Raw genomic sequence first — 26884 nt, forward strand, 5'->3', positions numbered from 1 at the left:
AAAGCCGTTTGCTTTGGGCCTAAGACAAGGCAAAATTTCCTTTTTAATCCAGGAGCAAGCATGCTGTATTCTTGATCCTTGAGGTACTGGAGATGAGGAAAAGTCATTTACTATAAAGTATTAAACCCTTTGCCTAAACAGAAAAAAGTTAAACCGCTTGCAAGGAGCTTGCTCCAAGTTTTGGTAATGACTACTGGCCAATTGACAGTCACAAAGAAAGCACCAGCAAAGGCATGGCAGAGTGAGGACAGGCCTAACTCTTTCTCCCAGGGCTGTGCCCCACAAGCAAAGCAAAGTCTGCCAAGCAAGGCTCTCCCCTAGTTTGCAAAGCCATATGTATCTTGAAGAGAATTTAATCCATGTGTTCCTGAATCATTTTTGGCTAAGCCATTAAGAAGTTATTTTGCAAATGTGATTTCATGTTTGAAGTCGCTTAAAGAGTATTTTTAGTAGGTTTTCATCCTTCGCGAAGCTAATTTTTTTCCTTGGTTTGTTTTCTTGTCTGACACACTGTGTATCATCTTAACACTTGTCATGGTGAAGGTGCAAAGCAAAGCTGGGGCCGGCAAGCCTAGTGTGCTGACACGGCACGTTTGAGGCAGTTGGCATCTGTTTGTAGGGCTGTTAACCTTCTTCGATTCTGTATGCTATATCCTGGGCTACTTCTAACCTCTTCACCTCTCCTTCCCAGCCCTTTCCCACTCTGCTGCTGCCCACAGGGGCACCCTGAAGAGGACTGGGGGAGAGGGAGTGAGAAATGAGAAAAAGGACAAAGAATGAAATCAAATTGCCTCCCAAGGCCTATTTCTATGCTTTGTCATGTGATCTTTTCTTTTCAAAATTGAGTTCATTCTCCCCTTTTACCTAGTGCCATTGCCAGCCAGGAGGATTAAGGAGTTTGATAAAACTTCTACAAAAGGGAGAAATGAAATTGAATTAGGAGCAATCTCCAGCTTCTTGCGCTCAGAGCAAATAGAAAGTGGGATCTGCTTGGCTGCAGCTAATTGAAAAGTGGTTTCTTTTTCTAAAAGGAAGTCTTTGGATTCCAGTGATATGGGCCAGGCTTTGGCTGTGCCTGTGAGTTCCAGGTGAGGGTTTGTACGTCAAGAACACTACTGACTGCAGAGGGCAGTGGAGTGGCCGTGCTTGGGGTGTGGCTAAGCTCTGGATCAATACTGACCTTCTCTGCAGGCGAGCAGGTGCCTCCATGAGAGGGACAGAGTGAAACAATTGACACTTTCCCCTTGGCCTGTGCCAGCGTCTGGCATATTTTTCCACCCACTTTTAAAATGTTTGTCCTCGAGCATTCCCTGCGTGCTATAGTTCCGTCTTCTTTAAGACTTGTTGAGATAAACTTTCTTGGATATTTTAGAAGGCAGACAACTGCCTTCAGCAAACTGTAATCTCCATGAGAGGTATACATGTCCTGCCTATCATATGGGAGCTTTTGAGGGCTTTTGTGGATTCTGTATTTCTGGAGCTCACTCCATATCACTTCCAGTGTATTAAAACATATGCAGTCCTACCTTTAGTTTTTAAATACAAATTTGAAGTATAAATATATAGAATCTAACCGTATGGTAACCGAGTTGTAAATTGTTGAGATGGTGCTTTTCATAGCATGTAATTAAATGCTTGTCTACATTTCCCTAGTTTCGTTGTCTTGGAGCCAACGAATCATTATAGGCCTTAAGTATTTCCACATGCCTCTCAAAAATCCATTGCCCCCCAACAATGTTTCTGCAATTTCTAAAGCCACCTACATGCTTTCATTCCTTCCAGTTTCCTCCACCCTGTGACAGAACCCAGGCAAACGCTTAATAAATACTTGTTGGAGGACCAAATGCTTGAGGTAAAGAATAAAAGAATGAACAAGCAAGTGACGGCTAGAACACGAAGTCCAGCACTGATGCATGTCTAACCCTCTAAAGATGTAGCTTTTATTTTCCTTTTCTTTTATAGTCATGGGAAAGCTAAATGGACACTCTACAAATCCCCAGCCTCCCAGGAAGCTGGGGCAGGAAGATCACAAGCTTCAGACTTCCGTTCTACATAAAGAATCCCCCTCTGATCAACGATTACATTTCTGTGTTTCTCTTTGTTGTTCTCTCTCAAACCGTTGTCTTTTCTGTGACAGCTGAGTCACAGAGAGAACTGACTTCAGGACATGGAGGAACTCCTCTTTATACGATGCAGTAACCACTCTCAAGTCACCATTAACGCCTTGTCTCTGCTTTGCTGCTTTAGTTCACTCTGATTTGTCTTACATTCGTGGAATATGTGTGATTCTTAGTAATATTTGAGTATTCAGCTAAGTTCCTTGGCATAATCAAAGAGGTATTTTTTGCCTATTTCTCTGAGTGCTTTACAATTCTAGGTTTTTCACAGAATGTGACATCTTTTTTAATTTTATTTATTTATTCACTTTACATCCCAATCATGTCCTCCTCCCTCCTCTCCTCCGAGTCCTACCCTCCTTCCCTTGTGTACCCTCCCCAATTCCTCAGAAAAATGAAGCCCCCATTCCTACCCCCCCCCAGCCCATCAAGTTAAATGAGGACTGAGTTCATCCTCTTCTCCTGTGGCCTAGTAAGGCAGTCTCGTAAGGGGAAGTGATCAAAAAGCAGGCAACACAGTCCATGTCAGAGACAGCCTTCACTCCTCTTACTAGTGGACCCACACGAAGCCTGAGCTGCCCATCAGCTACATATATGTAGAGGACCTAGTCCTTGCATAGTCCTTGGTTGGTGCTTCAGACTCCATAGGCCCCTCTGGGCCCTGCTTGGTTGGCTCTTTGGTCCTCTTGTGGAGCTCTTGTGACCTCTAGGTCCTTTTATCCTTCCCCCCACTTTTCCACTAGACTCCCTATGCTCCATGGACACTGAAGAGGACACCCTCTACCTGGACAGGACAAGACTCCTAGTAGAGGGAGGAGAACACCAAGCCATCCACAAAAACTTTTATTCAAAACTTACTCTGCCTACAAGACCTGCAGGGACAAAGATAGAACAGATAGAGCAGAGATTGAAAGAATGTCCAACCAATGCCTGGCCCAACCCAAAACCCACCCAATGGAAGAGGGCCAATCCCTGACACTATTAATGGTACTCCGCTATGTTTGCAGGCAGAAGCCTATCAGAGTTGTCCTCTGAGAGGCTCCACCCAGTGACAGTTGAGTACAGCCAAACACTGGGAATGGGACAGGTTATTCAGAACTCCAAAGCAGAGTCTATGCGGCCGTTCTTTAGAATCTGAACATGATAGAACGCTAGGGGGAAGGCCCATTTTATGAAATAAGGAAACAAGAGACTAAATGTGAGGAAGGAAGAGAGGCGACGATGCCGTACCTGGAAGAGCCATCCTTTGTGTCCTCAGCATCACTTCACTTCTAAAAGCATGTCTGCATATCAGAAAGACACTGTCAACTGAGCTGGGCCTCTGTGGGCGGCTCAACTCAAAGCATACAGGACTGCTGCATGGTCCAAGCTTTTGGCTCAAGGCAGGATTTGGGAATGAGGGGACTTTTCCTCCCTTCGTGAAAATCCTTTGGGATTCAGTTATTTGTGATACCATACAAATAAGGCAGATTTTTTTTTTCCCCTTAGAGAAAAAAAATCTCTGTTTGGTCTGTTTGGTCCCACTGTGTCGAGCTCTGATCAGTAGATAATGTAATCTAATGGAACTGATGTCATATGTGTTGTCCATCACTGACTGAAATGTTACATAGCACATAAATGTTTGTGTGTGTGTGCTTTCATAAAACGGTCCTCAGATGGTCTTTTTATGAACTCATCTAGATCATTTAATTAGTGACAGGGATCCCAAAGTACATTTTCTCCAGGGAGAAAATGAGATTTTCCTGGAATCATTTGGAGGCAGCAATTTCTCGAGAGAATCAATGAGATGTTCTCTTGCTCTAGAGGTGGCCATTGTGAGTGAGTGGCAGGGAGATGCCCGGCTCTACCTCCTGAGGTTGGTGGCATTGTTCCTGGTTCATCCTGTATTCTGCCCTCTCCTTTGCTCAGGCATTGGCTTAGCCCCACTCCCTATTTGAAGATAGGTGCTTATTCATTAAGCCTGAAGTTCTACCACCTCAGGAGCATTTCATAAAGATGATTCCTGGACATGACCTCTCACACTCACTCCCCCTGCCTAACCCTGTCAGCAGGGACTTTGTATTGTCTGAGTTGTTTTCTTGCAGAGATTTTCATTCTTGCAAGGGCCCAGGCCTTTGGTTACCATTCACTGTTACTGTATAACTGAGTAACAACCTGAGGGGGGAAGAGCCCCAAGGTGCTTCTGTCACCGGTAGGACTGGTCCACTGAACTCTCTTGTGGTATTTCTCAGAGCTGGAGTGGGCAGAGAGCCCATAAGTAATCATACCAACCCCCACCCCCACCCAGAGCCACAGGCTTTGCCTATTTATCCAAGCAGCTGTCCACTCTAACGAGTTCCCATTCAGCGTCTGGCCTACTTGTAGCAAAAGGACCTATCTGAGGTGAGAGAAGGGTCTAGAGCTCTGGCTTGCCTTGCAGGGTTTTCTCAAACCCACTGTCTTGCTACAGGGTCACAGCCTCGAGGTATGGCCAACGTATTCCTTCTCTGTGGCTCCTTTCACACAGCACTGAGTGTATGGATTTAAGCAATTAGAATTCTAGGCTCTCAAACCTTATACTTCTGCTGTAGCTTGAAGCATACTTTTCTATCAATTGAAAAATGGAAATTTGGTTTGGGATTACCTGAGCCTTTTGCTCATGTGAATCGGAGTTAAAGAGAGAACTCAGTTAAGGGCCTGTTTAGTGGAAGGTTAACTGCCTGCCGACTGCACTTTTGAGTATTTGTGATCCGATCTCAAAGGGAAGCCACTGTCCTAACAGGTATGTACGTACATGAGCAGGGCTGCTTGGGCCATGTTAGCGATGCCCCTCTCTCGAATCCTTGCTGAGCACATGCCATTAAAGGTGGTGGGTTAGACACGGGACCAGGGAGGCTGGTTTCACTTCGAACATTGTCAGAGCTAGCTGTTTTAGTCCTTAATATCTGCCTACGTTTTAGCACCTGTAGGACAAAAGCATGCCTCGCCAGCCTCTGTGGTTCAGTGAGCGCCAAATGCTATAGATGCATCTTACTGTTGGTCTTTCTGCAGGAGCCACATAGCTTTGAAGTGTTTTCTCATCCTCAAGTCGGATTAGAGCTGTTGTTAGTCATCCCTCAGATCTCCTGTCTGTTACCTCATCCGTATCTGCTGGTCATCCTTAAATCTAGAGGTGCCCAGCCCCACCCCCTGATGCTACCCCAGACAGAGAAAAAAAATGAGAATACCTACTTAATGACTGTGTTGATGCAGCCGCATTAAAGAAGCAGTGTTCAGTTCTAAGAGGAAGAAGGAAGACAACCAGGTGAATTCACATGTTGAGTTATTGTCTGATTTGGAAGGGGAGGGAGGAAAGGGGGTCAGAAGCATGAACTCTTAACCTGGGTGCAGCTATGAGTACTACAGGCAGGCAGACAAGGTGAGGCCCTTTGCAGGCATCCGGCATATAGGCACCCGGGCCCTGGGCCATGGAGGTGGTGCTGATCCTCAACCATGATTCTGCTCTCATGATTCTATCCCACCTCGAGGCTTCATTTTAGTACATCCCACCTGTCCTCTTGAAGATCTATCTCTTTTTCTAAGACACGTCAAACAAGGTCATGGTGGGAGGCCTGGTGCTTGGTACAGGACATGGGGTCCTGGAACACCATCAGGCTGTGACAGGTCCGTCCTGGCTCTCTGTGGTTACGTAGGTCTGGACCTTTGCATTCAGAATGAGGTGGCTGAGCCTACAGGGGTCCTGGACCGTCACTGGAACGCCTGTCTCTGGCGGCTGTACTCTGCCTGCAGCTTGCTCTGTGTTCATTTTCTTTTGCACTCAATGTGATCTTGTCTTGATGATTGCCTCTACCTCCTCCTCTGTCAACAAGAACAAACAAGAACGTGAAGTGCATTTGCTTTGTTCTTCAGCTGGACCCGCCCCGCTGTGTGTCCAAAATAGCTGCCTGGAATTCATGAGAACGTTGTTTTCAGATGTTTATAATCCCAAAGAATCCCCTTCTGTTTTCTATAATAAAATGACTCGGATGTCAGTGTTTTGTGTTGGAAAGGCTAGCCTGGCTCAGAGTGTGTCAGTTACAGTGTAATACATTATGTGTAATTTGTATCCTGCCCCAGGAGCAACGGTGCCCCTTGAGACACTGCCCTAGCTCTACGGATAATTAACAGGATTAAAGGAAGCACTGGGGGACATACACAATGGTTGTCACCGAGATAAAAGCAAGAAAAAAGTTCTGATAAAAGCAGTGCACCCCAAATTATATAAAGGGCTGCCCCTTATCAGGCCAAGACACATCAAGAGCATTCACTGCTAATTGAAGAAGCCTCTTGAGGTTCAACAGCTTGTAAATTCGTACTGGGAATCGCCCTATTCTGAAGTTTTAGTCTTGCCTTTAAAGTTAACAGTTGTACTTTTTTTTTTCTGTGTTCTTCCAATAACACTACTGTAAACATGCAGGCTTTGCATTTTAGCATAAATTCGAACAATGTGGTTTTAAAAGAGTCCACCACATCAAAGCCAGGCTGTTTGGGCATGTTTTACAAATTCTTCTCTCTATAGTATTTAAAGCTACAAATGACTCACAGGATCGCATTCCATTTAGATCAGTCACGTTGGCAGAGCTCCTCACTGGGGCTTTACTGCCCTTAGTTTTTGTACCCTAAGAGAGTTATCTTGAAAAACGGGGTGGGCCTTTGGCCAAGTCAGATGCCTTTACCTGCAGTCTTCAGATCTTGGGAACCGTTGCACTTGCAGCAACAAACCCTAGGCTTTTTCCAGACCATCAGTTTTGTTCTTGTTTTCTTTTCTGTTCTTCTTGAGAAAATGTCTCACACTGTCACCCTGTCTGGCCTAGAACTTGGCACCTGGGCTAGGCTGATCTGGATCTCACAGAGCTGTGCCTGCCTCCCAAGTACCTAAAGGTATGCCCAGCCTTCTTGTTTCCTTTATTTAAACTCAGATATTCTCTGTAGCAATTTACTTTCTCTTCTCCATGCACCCTCCTACCTTCCCACTTAATATGAATAACATTTTTGGAGCCACTGGTCAGAGTGAGTGCAGTTCAGGGGAAGGAAGCCTCATGCTTATGGTTTTGAAAGCAACATGGAGGGATATAAGAGAGCTGGGATTAACTTGATTCTGTATTGGGGCAATGTTAAACTCACAGGCTTTTGGGGGGGCTTGGGAGTGCTGAGGTAGAGGGTACACCAAGGGTGTGAAAGACCTTGACTTGGCTTGTGTGACTGGATGAATGGTGGAGACTTCGGAGAGAGAGAACAGCTTAGAAAGGGGGTTCCTTCAGGTTGGGTGCTATACTCCTTGAATCCACTTGGTCTTCAGAATCTAGTGCATCCTCTAGATTTCTACATTGTACAAATAAGAAAGAAGGCTGAGGACCAGCGCCAAGAACTTGTCTGAGAGCACAAATAAAGGGAAAGCCCAGATTCAAACTTCATTTTCCTTATGACTCCCCACCACAGTCAGGAAGCAATAGAGCAACTTCTGATGCTTGCTTCAGGTTTGGTGGGTGATATTTGGACTCTTCCTGTATGAAATGACTCAAAAAAAGAAAGCAAAGCAGCCATGCAGCTGGAACAGACTACCGAATGGACTGAGGCAGGGTCACGCCTCTCAGCTCTTGGGAAAACTGTGCTGCCTTTCTGGAAGTCCTCTTCCCTGCTCTGAAATTCCACAATGTTGATAATCTCCCAGATGCCACTCACAGAATCTTCTTCCATACTCTACCCAATGATAGGCTCTTTTGTTGACCAGGCTGGCCTCGGGCTTGCTATGTAGCCAAGGCTAACCTTAACTCTTGCCTCTGTTTGCTGATTGCTGGGGTTAAGCATGTACCATCATTCATCAAAAACTTTATGAAATCTTTTTTTTTTTTTTTTTTTTTTTTGCCTAAAACCACAGAGAGAACTTCTAGTACTTTTTGTAGGACCAAGCCACAAATTTAGATGTTTCTAAAAATGCTTAGAGAGCAATTTACCTTCCCTTCATCTACACCTTTAGCTGTCCAAAATGAGTCCGGTTGTGGTGTCTTAAGTTCACAAAGTTTGGTTCTGTTTTCTCCTCTTCGGTTTATAAAGTTAGCTTTGCTTTCCTGATAAGAGTGAATAGGTGTTTAGGAGTAGCTCACTTGCACTGTTATCAAATCTCAATAATATAGAACATCTCAGAATCATTTTTGAGGTTAATTCTGGCCAGTTCAAGGTAGTTAAAGGGACACTTGGTCAAGAGCACATAAATCTCCCTGAGAAACTCCTAGGAGGATGTGTTTGTTGAGGGTGCTATGCTTTGGTCTCAGGGCAACCTCTTCCTGTGTATGTTAATGTAGACATGAATGTAGAGTGTGTGTGTGCAGATACAAGTACATGAAGAACATTGGTGCATGCATGCATGCATAAGAGATGCACACAGAGGCACAGGGTCTAACGGCACACGAGGTCAGGATTCTGGGTAGGAGTGAGTTCATCAGACCTAGAAGACCACACAGAAAGTGGGAATGAGACTCAGGGTTAGGCTCAATGCCATCACTCTCAGAAACACGTGCTTCTTCTAGGATAGTTTATCACATCACAGAACTGGCTTTAGCCGTCACAATCCCGGGCTGACCCTGACCCACATAAGAATGGCAGAGCTCTGAGGACCAAGGACCGAGGCTCCTGCTTGTTTGTGTATTTCTCCAGAAGGCCTCTCAGGCTGCTTATCTCCTAGCTTATCCACTTGGGAAGGAAACAGGGTTGGACCGTCCTCACCTTCCAAGTTATTTGCTAGGCCTTGCTACTCGAAAGGCATGAACATATATCACACTTTGTCCAGAGTGCCTTCTTTGTCTGTTTTTCAGCCCCCTGGCCCCGTGTCCTCTTATCCTCTTTGCCTTTCTCTCTCTCTCTCTCTCTCTCTCTCTCTCTCTCTCTCTCTCTCTCCCCCGTGTCCTCTTATCCTCTTTGCCTTTCTCTCTCTCTCTCTCTCTCTCTCTCTCTCTCTCTCTCTCTCTCTCTCAATTTCTCTCTCTCACTTTTGTCTGGCAAAGAATGAGGCCATAAGATGGAAGCTGCTTTCTTTCTGTGATGGATCTACCCTGGGCTGTCCATCCATAGAGTCTTAGGCCCAGCCCTGTGCTTGACTATCTCACTGTCATGTCCAGGGTTCCACCTGCAAGAGATGGATGCCCAGAGGGCTTTTAGCTTTAATGATGGCTTTGAACACTTGCCATGCTTCCCTGGTCCAGTAAGATTGTCAGGGACAATTTCCTATGCCAAGGGTTATTTCCATAATTATGCATTGGTGTCAATATCTGAACATGTATTTATAAACTGACTAGGCTTGTGGTATTTGAAAAAGGTATAGTGTGAATATTTATGGCTTTTAAGACAGCATTCATATATATATATACATATACATATATATAATATTATTTTTTATATGATACATCTCATCTCTTGACACATTCTTGCTCCTGAATTTGTCAAGAACTCCAGGGCCCATGCAAATTCATGAGAACCATAACAGACTGACTTGTATTTTCAAGTCCTATGGCTTCCTAGCTTCCTCTATTTGAGTTCTAAGTGCTACCATGACTGGGTCCTGGTGCTGTCCCTTGCCTAGGATGATAGCCTCCCCATTGTGCCTCTGGCAGCCATCAAGCTCTCACCCCTCCATCCCCTTACAAGGGCACCAGCCTCATTGTAGAGACCTCATCTAACAACCCATTCAAGGCTGTAAATGCACCACAGTGAAGATTCGGACCTCATCATATGGAGTGCAGGAAGAAGAGACAGATGTCCTGTCCACACCGGTGCCTTTCTAAGCTTGCACCAACAGACAAGCTGCAGCTAGCTCCCAGTCATAAGCTAAACTGGCGAATTCTTCTGGCAAAAATCATTGTGCAGGAGGGGCTTTGCAGATTTTCCAAACTCGTGGCATTCCCTGTTCTTAAGTCCTAGTCAGCCCAGCGTTTGCAAGAAAAGAGAAAAACAAGTCAAACCATGTTCTGACTGTCCTCATATGGCTGTCCACACTCAGAACTACTACTGTATTACGCACAGCGTAATTGTATTATTGTCACAGCGAGAGCTGATCCATCAGCCTTTTCCCTCTGTCTCTTCCTCCTTCCCTTCTGTCTGACGTTCATGAAGAGAGTGGCCAGAGCAGGTGTGAGGGCTGAAGGAAGGGTACACAGAGATGACTCTTGACTATAAACATGTTTACATTAAGAAATGCCCAGATCTGGGGCTGGAGGGATGGCTCAGCTGGAAGAGTGCTTACTGCTTTTCCAGAGGGCCCAGGTTCAGTTCCCAGCACTCACATGGTAACTCAACAACCATGTATAACTCCATTTCCAGGCAACCTAATGCCTGCTTCTGTACCCGCAAAGCCTCACACACACACACACACACATAAATAAAAATTAATTTCAACAAGAGAAGTGTCCAGATTAGGAAAACGCACCTGTGTGTGTGCTAACTAAATGTGTCATTTAACCCCTTGATGGATTTGTAATACAGCTGCAGAATTTATAATAGAATTGCAGTGTTAGCGGGTACCGAAAAGTATGAGGGGCAGCTTGGTTGAAGGAACTAGGTCACTGGTGTGTGTCGTTGATAATTATGTCCTGACCTGACCCCTTCCTGTTCCGCTTCGTTCTGCTTCCTGTCCACCGTGAGGAAAGATCCTCTGCCTCACGCATGCTCTTGTTGCTCCCATGCTCTCTTCAGGCATGTGGTACCAAGCAGCTTTGTACTAAACTCTGAAGCCATGAGCAAAGTGAATGCTTCCTCTCGTAAAGCTGTTTCTGGTGGAAGCGTTGTTACAGCAGTGAGAATAGGAAAGGCTGCAGGTTGGAGTGGCCATCTGGACCAGTGAGCAGAGCCACTGTTTACTGCTGTTGTTACTGCATTTAGTCTTGAAGCCACCCCAAATTGTATGCGTTCATCTTTCTGATTTGGAGTGAGGGCTGCAAGGGAGCTAAAGACTGGCAGTCAGGCAGCACGAGGCACAAGAGCAAAAATGAATTCTGACTTTGGACCTGATGAGAAATCTCTATGTGCGCTAGCTACCTTCTCTCTCGACGCCGTGTTCGTCTTTCCTCAGGAAGAACTGTGATGTGATCTGGAAGCTGCTGGGTGCTGGCAAATAGCCCACAGACCATCTAGACAGTAAACAAGTCCCTAATATCTGGCGCAGCATCTTCCGTAGAGCCCATCTGTTTCCAAATGGCCCTTATTCTGCTTACCATGCGGAATGCTTGGCTGACTGGAACCTGTCCTAGTTTTCATCTGCAGACTCCGTGCTGTGGGCCTCTGCTTCCACCTGCTGGCAAATGCAAGTACTGAATGAAACCTGGATATTTTCAGTTGAAAGCCTCCTCAATGGCTAATGTGCATCACATTCATGGTCATGCAGGAGTGCAGTAAAAACTGGGTGTGTGGGCTTACTGGCAACCTCACCGAACACAAATCCTTTTCTCCTTTTTTTTTTTTTCTTTCGAGACAGGGTTTCTCTGTGTAGCCTTGGTTGTCCTGGACTTGATTTGTAGACCAGGCTGGCCTTGAACTCACAGCAGTTCACCTGCCTCTACGACCCTGAGTGAGGTCACCACTTCCTGCCTGTTCCCAAGCATGAGTAACCAGGTGACAAACCTCCTCTGAAATGCCCAGACTCCCCACTTCTATCTTATCCTGGGGACTCACAGAGGCAAAGAACTAAACTGTATCCTCTTGGAACGCAAACAAAGTTTTTTCAATGGGTCTGGAGAGATGGCTCAGCGGTCATGGATGTTGGCTGCTCCTGCAGAGGACCAGAATTCAGTTCCCAGCACCCATGTTGGAGATCTCAGAACCAGGCATAACCCCAGCTTCAGCATATCCAACAGTTCTGGCCTATACAGACACCTGCTCATATGTGCACATGCTCACACACAGACAGACACGAGTACATACACATAAATAACACAGATAAAAATAAAATCTTACCAGAAATGTACAGTGGAGAAGCTTAGCAAAACAGTCCTTAGCCAACTGCTTAGAGTTAGCCTCAACATGTGTCCTTGATGTGGGGCAAAAAGCACACATTATTTCTTTGGCTTTTTTTTTTTTTTCTTTGTCAAAACTCAGAACTTCAGTCCAATAAGAGGTCAACTATCAAGCAAACGTAACTGAGGAATTTCCAGTGGGTATCGGCCAGGCAAAGTCACAGGAGAAAAGGGAATGACTAAGAAACTCCCACAAGCCAAGAGACTAGGTGAACTGTGATCCCCTGGACTGGACCATGGAAAAAAACTTTTAAAACTGGCTTTTAAAATCCGAATGAGCTCACAGATGAAAATCTAACAGTATTCCTTCTAGCTAGATCGTCTAGTGAGGTCATAGACAGTAAAGTGGCATTACTCAGCCCTGATCTGTTCATCCTTGGATGTAGAATGGCTTTTATCTATTCCACAAATTGTGCTTCCTGACTTCTTCTGTGTGTTGTAACTTTTTGTGTTGGCTGTTGCCTTTGGTTCTTACTGCCTGGATTTTCCTTTGCTTCTCCCTAATGTCTTTTCTAGAATGTAGTTATGGAATTCCTCCTAAAACGTGGTGGCCTTTAATTCCATTGCATATCTCACTGATCTACCATTTCGTCCTGTACCACTTTCCAGTTACAAATACTTCCTGCAGAGAAGCTCTGTAATAATGTGGCCTCTGCCTATGGGAGTCTCTGTAGGTGGTAAAAAGAAGCCTGTAACTGCAATACTGTCATCTTCCATGAAAATGACTTTAAAAAGAACTCTTCTGTGCTACAAGCTTGCCTTTGGTCTTGCTTTTTTTGGTATTAAAATACTTTTTGTATTAATTTTATGTGTATATGAATTCTTCACATGCTATGATTGTGTCAGATGAATGCCTTCAGGATGTTAGATTTCCTGAAACTGGAGACACAAACAGATTCTTGTTGGTGCTGTGACTCAAGCCTGGGTCCTCTAGATTATTTCTTGGCTCCGAATATATGATTAATCTTTTCTCTCATGATGTATGGTAAACTTGGTCACAATGTATTCTCCACTTTTAAATTATGTGACAAAGTTTACTTGTGAACATGTAAGGTTTGTATGTCTATAGTAATAAAAACACAATTTTCAACAAAAAAAAATAAAAAAATAAAATCCGAATGAGGTCTGGAATTATGTTCTTGATAACATTGTTGATGGTTGTTTCTTAGTATTGACAGGTTACTTTAATAATCTGAGGCATTAACATCACAAGAATTGAATTTTCCATTAGCTTTTCCAGTTTTTAAATGAATATACAAATACTCTAATAAGAAAGAAAAATGTAAAGTAATTGTAAATGTTTGGGGAGTGTCGGAGCAGGGCATCGAATGAGACCAAATGAGTTGAAGGACGCTGCCAATGAGCACCACGTAGCGGTTCCTTGTCCAGCTACCAAGAGTCAGAACCAAGCACCATCCTCCAGAGAGGCTATCCTGGCTCCAGGCAGCAGACAGGGCAAATTTGTGCTCTCCAGGGCACCCTGCCAGCCCTGATGACTAGCTGGGAACTGGTCATGGGCACATGAACCTCCATACAGAAGTATCACAAGTCCGGGCCAGCCACTTACACATGAAGAGTCTGAAGTCCCTGTGGAGTCATAGAGAGCCCCACCTGGTGAATTGTGCACACCCAAGCTGGAGGCCGGGCACCAGTGACAGCTCTCCAGCCCCAGCCGTGCCTAACACCACCTAGCTTTGTCCGGCACTCTTGCTCTAGAGCCTTTGAGTGGCTAGGATCTCAGCTCTGCGTCTGCCACCATTGGCTATGTGGTTGCTATTTGTTGGAAACCACTGTGCCTAGGAGCACCACCATTCACTGAAGATGAAGGACATAGCAGGTGGCAAGAGGCTGGGCCCAGCCTCATTGTATCTCAGAAGGAGCTAATGCATTTAATTTTATTTCTATTTTCTTTTTATTGTTTCATTTATGTATTTATTCATTTACGTACGTACTTACTTTGGTTTTTAGAGACAGGGTTTCTCTGTGTAGCCTTGGCTGTCCTGGGCTCGCTTTGTAGACCAGGCTGGCCACGAACCATAGAAACCCACCTGCCTCCGCCTCCCCGAGTGCTGGGATTGCAGGCGTGCGCCACTGTGTCCAGACACAGCATTCACATTTTTATCTCAGTTTGCTGCGCTGCACATTACACCCCCAGCCGGCCTCTCCCTTGTTAAAGAGTGAGACTAAAACGTTCTCGGATACAACCCCAAGATCGAGGAGCAAGAAGTGAGAAGGAGACTCCCGCCTGGGCTCTGAGGCCACTAGAACGTCTCTGTCTGCCCTCTTCCATCACACCCCAGTCCCACCTTCAAGAGAGCCAGCTCTAAGCAGACAGTGGCAAGCCCCATCCCTTCCCGACAAATGTCAGGATAGGCAGAGGCCACGGAGGCCTGAGATGTATAGACAAAGTGAGGGGACTCTTGAAGGCCTACAGGACTTGAGCAAAAGCAGCCCGGCTGCGGTGGGGAGCAGCCATACTTCTGTGTTCCTTTTTGTCTGCTATGGACTCGACTGGAAGGAACATCAGGAAAGGCCAGCCACCCCACCCCCACAGCTGCTGAGAGGAGTGGGATTTAATTAAGTATGCTAACGGGCTTTTATCCTTTTTCTAGCATTTTTTTAGGTTTCTTATGTTTTACTTAACCCCTGCCCCATAGACCCATAGCACAAAGTTGATGTCTATATTTTACTTTCAGGTTTCTATTTTCCGTTGTTACTTATAGCCTTACACCCATGTCTGGTGCTGAGTGTCCTTTTCTCTGTCTCTGTGGCATCATGTGTATTAGCTTGTGGAACTTGGAGCAAAGGATACACTACAGCTTCTGTCCTTGGGGAGCCTGTGTCTAGTTTTCTCAGAGACTGTATGTATTTCCCCAGTAAATATACCTAGATGATTTCCAGTGATAAAAGTGGGACATCTAAATGGACAGGAGAAGGGAAGGGCTTCTCAGGGATGGACAGTCTCTCTGAACCTCCATATTCAGCTTCTGTGATTAGGTAAACTGAGGCACCTCCAGATTACAGACAAAAAGCATCCTGTTACAGACTAGGACATTTTAGAAGCTTCTACAGCCTTATTAACTGTATAGACAAGCCTCTGAACACCATTCTCAGACCCACTGAAACCCCTCACGGTAAAGCGCTAAGGGGAGAAAACTTTGAAGAGATTCAAGAAAAACTGAGTTTTCTAAACACTTTTACGTCACAAATTTTACATCAGAATCTTTAACTCTTCATTTAAAATCTCTCCTGTTGTAGTGATGCTTGTGAGACTGGGGCTCAAGTTCGGCTCTCAGTCAGCTGCTGCTTCTCGCCTTCTGTGCGCTCTGAAACCACAGTGAACTCCCAATGCTGGGTTCTGCTGAGCCTTAGTCTTTCTCACTGGGATAGAGACACATTTAGGATCCTAAATAAAATTGGCACTTGCGGGGCAATCTTAGCCAGGGCAGAAGGTAAGTGCCTGGTGTTTTCAGATAGATCCAGTGCCTGAGTCGCCAGTGTTGCCACATCCATTCCTGGGGCACCCTGGACGGGGAAGAGGGCTGGAGCCTTGGTAAGTTACTTAAAACTCTACTATGTCAGTTTGCCTGCAAAACAGATAAGAAAATTCTACTTGGAAAGATAAGACGGACCAAGACCACACAGAACAAAGTGGAAGAGTTTCTCAAATGTCACGGAAAGATGAGGCCCCCTCAGATCGACTTTTATGAAGTCCTTTATGGATGGTGTGGGTGAAAATGGACCCATGTATTAGAAACCAGCACAGGAGGTGGGGGAGAAGAGAGAGTAAATAAGAGGGAAGAGGAGGAGAATGGCGAGGGACAGCTTAGACCCCAGAGACTTTGGAGGAAAGAACAGGGCTATAAGGACCAGAGGATGAAGATATTAGAATGGTTTACACTTAGAATGGATAAAACAAGAAAGGAAGCCACATGCCCTTCTCAAAGGAAGAGGTGGGAGCTTCTGGGTTCTGGACACCTTCTGTTATTTCTACGTGTGTGTTTGCGTCCACGTGTTCAGTTCATAAAAGTTGGTCAAGTAATATACCCCCAAAAGAAGTATGCCTGGGTGGGCATGGAGAAGAGTTAAACTGTGTGTGCTGATTCTTTCTGAGAAACAAACACCACGCACCTGACAGTTTAATTTACTCAGTGGCTTCCTTGCCTATTGGTCTCAAGTGTCTCTTGTCCACTAAATGGCTTCAACATCAACCAACTGAAGAAAAGAGAACCACATGACAGCAGGGTCACACTGCTCTGCATGTCAGAGCTTTTCACACTAAGATCCCAGGTACCCAGTGAGATTTGAGGTTGGCTGGCTTGATTGGGTGGCAGGATGGAAATGTCAGTGTTTTTTTCTCATTCTGAGATTATCTGTTACCCTTCTTTCAAGCCATCATGAAACTTCCATATGTATGAAGATCACATGGTTTTAGGTAAAATCCAAGCCATTTTGAGAGTGAGAAATCATACAATTAATGATCCTGAAAGTACAGTTGTACTAAATGTCCGCCCCCCTCCAGAGACCTTCTTTCTAAACTGGTAGAACTACAGTTTCTTCCAGACCCTTCTGGTCTTTTTAAGTAAATGACTTCTAGTCGTCCTGTCAGGAGCCTTTGTGATTGTAATAAAGTAACATTCTTGAAAGAGAACAGAGGACCCATGCTGCCCTGTTCTTTGACAGATATACCACAGAGCGCTAGTGCTCTATTTAAAATTTTTACCCTTTGTTTTTCCTCTTCAGCCCTCCAGTTTAAGGTAAAGATATGATCCACCCAGCAACTTCAATGTATAATTTGAATGGCATGAGTGTTTAGGAGCTCACGCGCAAAGATCTGTGAATGCCAGCAAATTAAACATCCCTATTTACACTGGTGGTGAGCAGTAGGGAAAATGGCCATCAACTCTCAGCCTTCCTCAGCAATTCTTATCTGGAGAAAATTGTTTCCCTTCCCTTCACCATAAAATGTAGAGGTTATTGCGTTATACATAAGGGCAAAAAACTGAAAATTTGCTATCAAGAACCACAAATCAATAAATTGTATGATCTCACTACTGGTGCTGTAATCGAGGTAAGGCATCTTCAACCGGGCATTGTTCCCGAGGCCCTTTGAAGCATCCCTGCTGTTTCTTTGAGCAAGATTGGGGTCTGACCTCCATTTACAGGGACATGGGGTGGAGTCTCATAAATACTAATATTCTTTACCAGCCTCTGCAGAGTAGGGTCACCTCACCCAAGCCTGTCTATGGTCAATGTGAGATTTCACTAAATGGATGAAAGTTCCATGCTGGACACTGGGGCTTTCCCAACAGCCCAAAGGCTCCTCTATGTTAGACAAGTGTGCTACCCAGGGAAGTTTGTTTGTTACCTTTTGCTGTTCATTCCTTTAGAAAGCAAAGTTTTAGTAGCTAATAATTCCATATGTGTACAAATCACCGCTGAAAGCATCCACAAATATAACGACTTTTTTTTTTATTAAGGAGTTAATAATCTTGGGATTTCATTTTGTGCGTATCTTAATGGAGTTAGTTCTCTTCAAACACAGGCATTCAATATGATTCCTGATGCCATTAGGGGTGTAACAGGTGTTCACTCCAGGCTGCTAAGTCAGATAGAGGCACCATCTCTTGCAGTACTCTTAATAGTCTCATGGGGAAGTTACTCTCACTATACTATTTCATAAACTAGGAAACTATGACCAACATAAGGGAAGCCATTTACTCAAAGATAAATAGCTACAAATCACTGGTTCATCAATCAGCCTTCCTAATGATGCAACCTTTTAATGAACCCTTTAAGTTCATCATGGTGTGGTGACCCCCAAACGGTAAGATTATTTCATTACTACTTCATAACTGTGCTTTTGCTGCTGTTATGAATTGTGATATAAATATCTGATATGTGCCCCCCCCCCCCAAAGGGGTCACGCCCCGCATGTTGAGAACCACAGCTATAAATGAAGTGTAGGATCTTGTCAGGCTGTTACACTCCAGAGCAGTGGAGGGCCACCAGCTCTCTTGTTCAGCACCTCCCCCGACCCACAGGAATCAACTAGAGCCTACCTCATGAAGTGTCTTGCGTGGGGGCATGTCTATGAGTTCCAGGCAGACCCAGGAAGCCATCTCTGCTTCTCCCCTAGCATGCTCTCATTATGAAACTGGAGACATCTTGTACCCATATGAAGCTGGCCAAGGCCCTGTGTTGTACACTTAACAAATGTGAGCATGTATCAGACACAGGAGACTAAGACAGTTTGAGACATGTCTGCAGGATCCCAGACATTTGAGGTCCCAGGAGAGAGAACTGTAATAGATGAAGTGTTTAAAAGTCAGCACAAACGATGGACCTGCATGGCAGAGTAGACAGATTCCGTGCTTGCCCCCTGACATCTTGCTGACCCACTGTGCACACACAGTAAGCAGTAGGCGAGTGGGTGACTGGCAGCTGACTTAAAATTTCTTTCAGAATATCAGGGATGTGTTTTCCTTTGAAAACTGCTTTTAAACCAAGTGGTTATAGTGTTTGGATCCTGAAATAAGCAACTCAGATAGTTAGGATAGCTTTGCTATTCTCAGAAACTGATTTTGAAGGATTTTTGAGAGAGAGAGTGAGGCCTGAGCTAATGCTGCAGTACTGTGGAAATCGTGGCACTATGGTGCTCTGACAGAAATGGACCGCTGTGGTTTGTGCTGGAATTTAATGAAACTCGAAATGGGGTTTTAGACCTGTGTCTTTGATATTAGCCGAGTCTCATAAGAGTTATGGGCTTAGTTTAGACTAGACTTCCCTCATTTCCTGTGTTCAGATAGCAGTGAGCCCCACATATCCATGGAGAGAAGCATCAAGCATGGGTGGAAAGGTTAGACATGGTGAGAAGTTATGGTGTTTAACTTGTTCAGCGCTTAAGAAGGGATGGCAGTTGGGTAGGTTGTAAGAGGTCAGAAAACCTTGGCTCCAATATTGTCCCCTTATGCACTGGCCAGGTGGCCTGAGATGTCTTGCTAACACTCACTGTCCTTTAATTGGCCCCTGAGTGGAACTGGGATGACTAGATTGGGAACAAAAGCTAAGTGAAATAGGAGCCCTTGAGAGGGCTCTATTAATGGAGTGACTTTCATACCTCTAAGTGGATAGGGCTGTGAGTTCTCTACTCAGCATGTGGCATTCTGTTGGCTATGCCTTGGTTATCCTTGAATGCACTACAGATGGAACCAGAGGGAGGAAAGGGGGAGAGGGGAGAGCTCTGGACCTATGGAACCTTCACCCTCTGCCCCTGACTCCTTCTCTCTCCAGCATGAGACTATTAGTCCTCCCAAAGGCAGTTGTGGGTCATCTTTTAAAAACACAACAGAGGCCTGGTGGCCTGGTGGCAACAGTGCCACGTTAAACTTGCTCCTGATTCTACCCGCAGCTCATTTTAATAGAGTTCTAGCTCATCTGCAGTGGGCTGTCAAATATTGAATGGCCTGTGTTCATAAGTACAATTAAAAATTCTCTTGTTAAAAGCAGCCATAAACAGCAAAGCTGGATTTGGATCTGATTACATGAGGCAATTTTAAGCAATAAACTTGTGTTGATTTGATTCAGATATTTGCTATTTCAAAAATTAACCATTTTGAGCAAAGACAAATTCCCTTATAAAAATAGCAAAAAATGTATCCTGTAAAAACTTTGAATCATGAATATTCATAAAGTGTTTAAGGTGTAAGTTTTAAGTGTATTCTCTGTCATCTTTCATCTAGGCTAAGACAGTAACATGTTTTTCTGCACTAAAAGGCCATGAAGTAACTATTATGCTTGTGTTTTTGTCTGTCAGCCAGCAAAGTGTGTGTGTTGCTGAAAGGGGATGAGTTGATTGAGAGGAGTATAAAAATAAAGGCAGAACACTAATCTCTTGAAACATTTGTTATACTGCCACTGGCTCAGGTACTTGCTCATTGTGTTGCTACCCTTCACCTCAAGGAAGGTAGGACCCATTTCCCTCAGCCAGATGTGCTTCTTGATGCCTTGACTGGTAGGACCAGCAGGTTAGAGGAAAGAAAAGGGAGGCCCCAGGGCTGAGTAGGAGAAGCCAGCCAGCATAGTCAGGAGTGGGCTACGGAAGAGTTAATTGAGTTGGGTATTAAAAATAAATAAATAAATAAATGAAAAGGAGGCCTTAAGACATTTGCAAGGGTAAATGATGCAAATTATGGAGCATGGTAGAAGAAAAATGTCAAAGTGGACTGAGTATCAAGAAGCTGAGAATGCATCCAATTAAGTTCATGGGCTGAGCCACACTGAAAATATTTAGTCTGTGTTGAAATTAGTATTGACAGCTAAACTTGAAATATGTTTGTTATGTGTCTTTTTAACGTTGAAACAAAGATGACACCAAAACAGCTGGTTTTCTCTTCTTGGAATACTGGAGTACACCATGCCTTGTAAATGTCAAAACGATGGATAGGCGATGTGTGATTTCCCTTTTTTGCCTTCTCACTGCAGGAAATACCAGACATGGTCCAGCACCGTATGGGTTCCGTCTCACGCCAGAAGAAGAAATGAGGAGACAGCGTCTTCACAGATTTGATGGCCACTGATGTGGCGCCATGCCTGGGAAGCCACGGTCCAGCTGTGTGACCATAGCCCGTTCAGTTTACTCCCCATGCCCCTGATTGGTTTTAAACAAAAGCAGAGCACACCATTGTTGGTGCAGATAACTCATGTCTGCCATGAAAAGTCACTCCACGGCCCCCATGTGTTCAGACTCACAAGCCCAGTTGACATGTCTGGAAACCAGGCTTGACCCAGGAAGGGCACAACTTTCCCCAGGTGGCCTGTCTGTGATCTCACCTGTTCAGTTGGGACCAATTTCCACTTTTCTCTGCTTTCCTCCAGACTCAGTGGTACATCCACATTGGGGTTGAAGACTATGTGACCTTGATAAAAAGTTGTTTGTTTGTTTTTTTATCATTTTTATTTTATTTTACCAGGCGAAAGCATTCACCGTCACTCTGTCTGGTATCCTATGCCAGGTGCTTGGCTTGGCAGGAGGGGCAGCGTCACCCCCGGTCCTGCTGACATATTTCCATGATGGTGTGGAAAGAGGATGTTTCCAGGATGTTCTGTTCTCTTTCATTCAGGCCCCTCAGGGTGCTCAGGCCGCTGGGTCTGCTCGGTGATCACAACTCCAGCTGTGTTCTGCATGCAGCATGCCTGACTGGAGGGGAATAAGAAAGATCTAAAGTGGGGGGAGAACCTGCTTATTCATCAGATTTCACGTGGCACCAGCAATTTAGGTTCACAGCCAGCACCCCAGGCGCGGGAGACGAGGCCTGTTTAACTGTTCCTGCAGAGCATTGGCAGGTGCCACACGGACAGCGAAGGGAGGTTGTTCCATGGATTTCTCGCTGGGAATCCCTCTTGCAGGAAGTATTTTTTATCCTCACAAAAGTGCCTTTCCATTGGCCACTGTGCCTGCTATTTGTCATAAACAAATGTCCAAAAAATGCCCCAGGGAACTGCAGTGTTTAATGCACAGATTGTCAGCGTCACTGAAGGCATTTCCCTTGGTTGTGTTCTGAGAATAAAAGGACAGAGACAGAATATCCTGCTGCCTTACTGTCATGGAGCGTTTAGTTCAAAGGGAGTTTGGAGCAACAACTAGCGTTCCTCCTTTACTCACCATTCTGTGTGGTGTCTGATTATAAAAGCTGTAGACAGGCTTTCTTACGCAAAATGCAAACATCTGGAAAAGAATACTAACTGTTAATGCAGATTAGCCTTGTTGGGGGAGCATGTGGAACCTGACTTTCTTTGTTTACAGTTTTATATTTTTTTAAAGTATGTATGTGAGTGTGTGTTGCCTTCAGAAGATGAATTAATATACTAAATCAAGAAACATGTAACCAGCAAAACAAACTTCAAGCTAGGTTCTCTATGTTCATTATGAAAATTTACAAGTCAGACGTGGTGTCGTACACCTTTGATCCCAGCACTCAGAATCCAGGGGTAGGGGGATCTCTGAGTTCAGAGCCAACCTGATCTACATGTGGAGTTCTAAGCCAGCCAGAATATACACACACACCACACCATACACACACACCTATACACCAACGAAAGAGGGAGGAAAGGAAGGCGGGAGGAGATGAAGGAAAGAAGGTATGAAATTCACAGTATATAAATAAAACTACAAACCAGTGTTCAGCGCTAAAATGAGCTGGTGCCCAGGGTTGACATTTTGAGTCTATTAACGTCCTGGTTTTCTATTGTCTGCATTTGACACATCTGGTGCGTTCCAGCTGTGCAGCTCCATAGTTGTTCATGTGAATCCACCTGGAATGCCTTTGACGCTTGCATATAAATGAGCTAAGCAAATTTTCAAAGTCTGAGAGCTTTTGGACAGGCGATCCAGACAGTGGTGCCTGAGCCCCTTCGTTTGATTTGGTGTAAAGCCATAGCTAGTTGATGCTATGAATTACGCCCATGAGCCTGGCGCCTTCAAACACATTTAAATTATAATGGTCAAACTAAATTATTCCTGTCTCCCAAGCTGTACAGTCACCTTCCATACCATGATGAGAACTAAGCTCTACCCTATTTGTCATCCTTCGCTCACTCCTGGAAATTCTGCCCTAACACTCTGAGATACTAGTATTGTTTGTGCAGACCTACATGAAATCATGCCTGTGTGGTGGTGTGGTTCCAAGTGACTCTAGAACAAGGCCTGACACTTAACCTTCCCTCACCTTCCCTGTCTCCCTCACTCCATACTCGAAGGCCCATTAACTGTTGTTTTCCAACCAAAGTTATTTTCAATTGTATTCGAATCACACCAGCTTGTATGTGTAGCTTTAGCCCAGTGATAGTGCCTGCTTGTTGCGTTTGACTTGTTGGACACAAAGACTATGAAATCCCGGTTTGGGGTGGTATAGCTCTAATATGCACTTTTTCTATATTTATGAAGTGGGATGTCACCAAATGTTTATAACAGATGTGGGGGAGGATCATTCTGGTGATAAATGAAAACCAAATGTCTTTCAGAATAAAGATGTTCTGGATGTTACAATAATTATGTTGTCCAAGTCATGGGCTTTTGCCTGTAGCCAGTGCTTATTGTTTTCTGTGTCTGGGACTTTTTTGTTTGCTGTTACGTTTTTGTTGGTTTTTGCTCTATCCACAATAAGGAATGCTCAAAGTTATGTCAGCAAACTGGAAGTGGACTAAGCATAGCAGAAGCTGATTACGTCCAACAGGGAGTAAGCACCCAGAGATGACTTTTAAGTTTGATTCTTTTATTAGTGATCTTCTAAGTGTCTTTTATGTGTCCAGTTCCCAGTTTGGTGTGGTCAGTCAGTTTTACAGATTCTTTCAGAATCTTTTCCTGGTCCTCAAGAGGAAGGACTAGCTAAAATTGCTTCCTCTTGATGACTTTAAGTGTCATCAAGTCTCCAAGTTGCCTGCTAGCGAGGCTGGAGCTAGTAAATGACTTGGCTAGAGGAGTGACAGAGCTGCCCCCCTCCAAACAGAACGGACCTCTCTTGGGAGTTGGTATTCAGAACAGAAGTATTCAGTTACTCGTAAGTATATCATTTCTTCTGTCCCTTCCCATGGATCACTGCAGCAACTTTCTAACCTAATTTCCACTGACCCCACTTTCTGCCTTCTCCTCCCGTATTTTAGAATCATAAACAAACTGTCAGCTTCGAAGGACCTTGAAGCCTCTCAATTCATTACTTGGCTCAGTACTTAAAATACCTCTTCACTCAACCCTAAATACTGTTGCCAGTCAGGCTTTCAAAGCCGGTGTTAGCAATACCACTCACCACCTTGGATATCTTTTATTGTTTGTCTGTTGACCAATGTTAAAGGTCAGAGCCATTAACTTCAACCACTGGGCTCCCAGCAGCTCTGGACCTCATCCCGTTTATTCTTAACAGCCGACTCACTGGCATTGCCTTCCAGGCTATGAATGCTTCTGTTACTAGGATCTTTTCGGTATTGTGTAAGGAGCAGCATCTCCTCTCCCTTGGCCCGTTATGTATTCCTTATGTTGTCCGATGGTTGAGGCCTCTCTGAGGACCATGGCTCACATCTCAGGCCTGCTGTTGTTGTTGGGTCTATGTCTCTTGGTTACCCACATGTCACTTGGTAATGCTGATTGTGCCGTGAGAGTATGTCTTCCTCCCCACGGCAGGAACTGGAGCTGTATTTCTCTTGTCTGTCCTCATTGCTGAACCAGTAAATACTTGAGGACTGACATGGAAAGAAGCTCATTCGTATCATGACAGGTGGTAAGCCAAAGTGCTTCTCAAGTGTAGTGTGTATGTGCATGCGTGTGTACATGCATCCATGCGTTGCATGTATGCAACATTTGGAGAGTGTGTGTGCATTTGTGTGTTTGTGTGCAGGTGCCCAGGGAGACGGGAAGAGGGCATTGGATCCCACGCAACTGGCTTTGGTTTGCCCAACATGGTGGCTGTGAACTAAATCCCAGTTCTCTGTATGAGCAGCCAGTGTTCTTAAACAATGAGCCATTTCTCCAGCCCCCAGTACCATCCCTTGAATTTTTTGAGACAAGGTCTCTCACTGAACCAGACATTCTGATAGGCTTAGACTGTCTAGCTGGAGGGTTCAGGGACGCACCTGACTCCAGCCCTCATGCAAGACCACTCCAAGCTTGACTATAATGGGTGTTGGGGATCTGAACCTAGATCTTCATTCTTGTGTTGCAGGAATTTTACCAGCTCAGCTATCTCACCTCCTAGTTATGTGTATTCTAACGAAAACTGACTTCTCCGAGACCAGTGTAACATTCTGTCACCCGTATTAACATTCTCTATTTCTGACTGATAACTGCACTAGGAATACCCGTGTCCAGCAGAGCACACTGTTGCAGTTTGGATGTGACCCGTCCCTGGTGCTCACCCTGCCCCATTTCAGGCTGGTGTGTTGAAGGCTTGTGTTGCTGCTGAGAAGTGATAGAAATTTTCAGAGGTGGAACCTAGTTGGTGTTGGCATATAGCTTGGCGGCTATATGCTGACCTGGGCCAGTCTTGGTCTCTCTCAGTCTGTTTTCTGACCACCGTCAGGTAAACAGTCTCTGCTGCATTCTCCCACTATATAAGGCTCCTCTTCATACCTCAGTTCATCCAGACAAGCTTGGACTGAAACTGAGTCCAAATAAATCCTAGTTTTAAGTTGTTTCTCTTGGGCATTCCCCACAGCCATGTAAATGCTCACTAGCATAAGGAGGCTGGCCTTCACACTTTCAGCCCTTCAAGTCACCTTGGAAGTAGGCAGTCTCATCTTGTTTAACTAACATGACAGCTAAGGCTCATAGTTGGCTGAGACCCATACTTCCCATTGCCCGTGGTTGATGCAGCCCTTTTGCTTGAAGCCTAGTTTCATTTCTATTCTCCCCCCAACCCTGAATAGAGAACTGTGCTTCACAGAGCTTCAGAGTCTATTCTTCCCAGCCCTGGCCCTTCCTTTCCTTTCCTCACCTTACTTTTCCTCCTAAGCCAGTTGTAAGGATAGACCACAAAGTAGATTTAAAATAAGCATGGGGGTTGCTGGAATAGTAACTCAGTCATAAGTGTTTGCCTTGAGAACATGAGGATAAGTTTAAATCTCCCAGAACCCACATTAAAGAAAGCCAGGCATGGTGGCACATGCTAGCAATCCCAGTGTTGAGGACACAGAAACAGGTAGGTACCTGGGGCTCCCTAGCCAACCAGCCAGCCTTCTTGGTGAATTTCAAGCCAGTAAAGATGCTGTCTCAAAAAATAAGGTGGATGATGTTGAGTTTCAAACCTCGGACAAATGGCTGAGATGCCAACTTAGCATACCCTACTGGATGATGGCAGCCAGGTTCTTCCTGCATCCCTCAGTCCCTACCTATTTACAGAATCCTCCTTTCTGTCTAGTATACCCTGCCCCCTACCCTGAACTCTCCAGCTCAAGGGGCTGGGCTGCTCCTTATATAATCCAACCATTTTGGTTACAACCTCTCTCTGTACCTTTGTGTCTCCTGGCTGTTGTACCTGGTTCTCCTCCTCTCCCCTCTCCCTTCCCCTCCTCCCTCTCTCCACATGGCCCATCTCAGTCTGGTCATGTCCACTCCGGCCTCTCCCAGATGTCTTTGCCTCTGGCTATGGTCTCCCACATATATGCAATAAACTTTCTCCACCATACCTTGAAGCAGTCATTTCCTTTCTTCTTTCTTTTATTTATTTAATTATTTACCTACTTACTTATTTTTATTCAGATGGTGTAGGGCAAGTAAGCCATGGGACCAAGGGTACTGGCCTGGAGCAACAGTTAGGTCAAGACATGTCTGCACCCCTAAAATCTCATCTTGATGAATAAGGAGCTCTCCTTCCCTGTTCTGGGCCTGCATGCCCCTGTGCATGTAGTCTTGCAACCCCCACTTCCACCAGCAGGTTTCAGGTTTCAGGTTACAACATGTAAGGACATGTCAGGCCAGAACCTGGATTTCCTCTTCATGCAAGTGAAGCATCCTTAGCACCTTAGCCCAAGCACATTCACCCCAAAAACCTCTACCCACTTTCCCAAGGTTTATAGAGCCCTTATGCCCTTAAGAGCTGCTTCACTGAAAACTATCTCAGAAAAGCCCCCTCTCCCAATTCATCACCAGACTGAGATCCTGCTAACGTGCCCACCAGGCTAAGCTTCCTTCAAGTCCAGCATCTGTGCATACCAGTACCTGGACGCCCTGAGGGAAGGAGCGGACCCGGGCCAGCCAGA

General features: G+C 45.0%; 1 protein-coding gene across 1 annotated transcript in view; it reads left to right on the forward strand.

Annotated features, from left to right (window-relative positions):
- The window catches only part of Rhbdd1 (rhomboid domain containing 1), a 119572-nt gene extending 96386 nt beyond the window's left edge, over positions 1-23186 (forward strand). Inside the window, exon 7 of the mRNA XM_021635107.2 lies at positions 20621-23186. Coding sequence (XP_021490782.1) covers positions 20621-20715 — 95 coding nt within the window. The 3' untranslated portion in view covers positions 20716-23186. The remainder of the gene's footprint in view (positions 1-20620) is intronic.
- Positions 23187-26884: the final 3698 nt, after the last annotated feature.

The sequence above is a fragment of the Meriones unguiculatus genome, chromosome 15 (assembly GCF_030254825.1).
Source record: "Meriones unguiculatus strain TT.TT164.6M chromosome 15, Bangor_MerUng_6.1, whole genome shotgun sequence".
In the NCBI taxonomy this organism is placed as follows: domain Eukaryota; kingdom Metazoa; phylum Chordata; class Mammalia; order Rodentia; family Muridae; genus Meriones; species Meriones unguiculatus.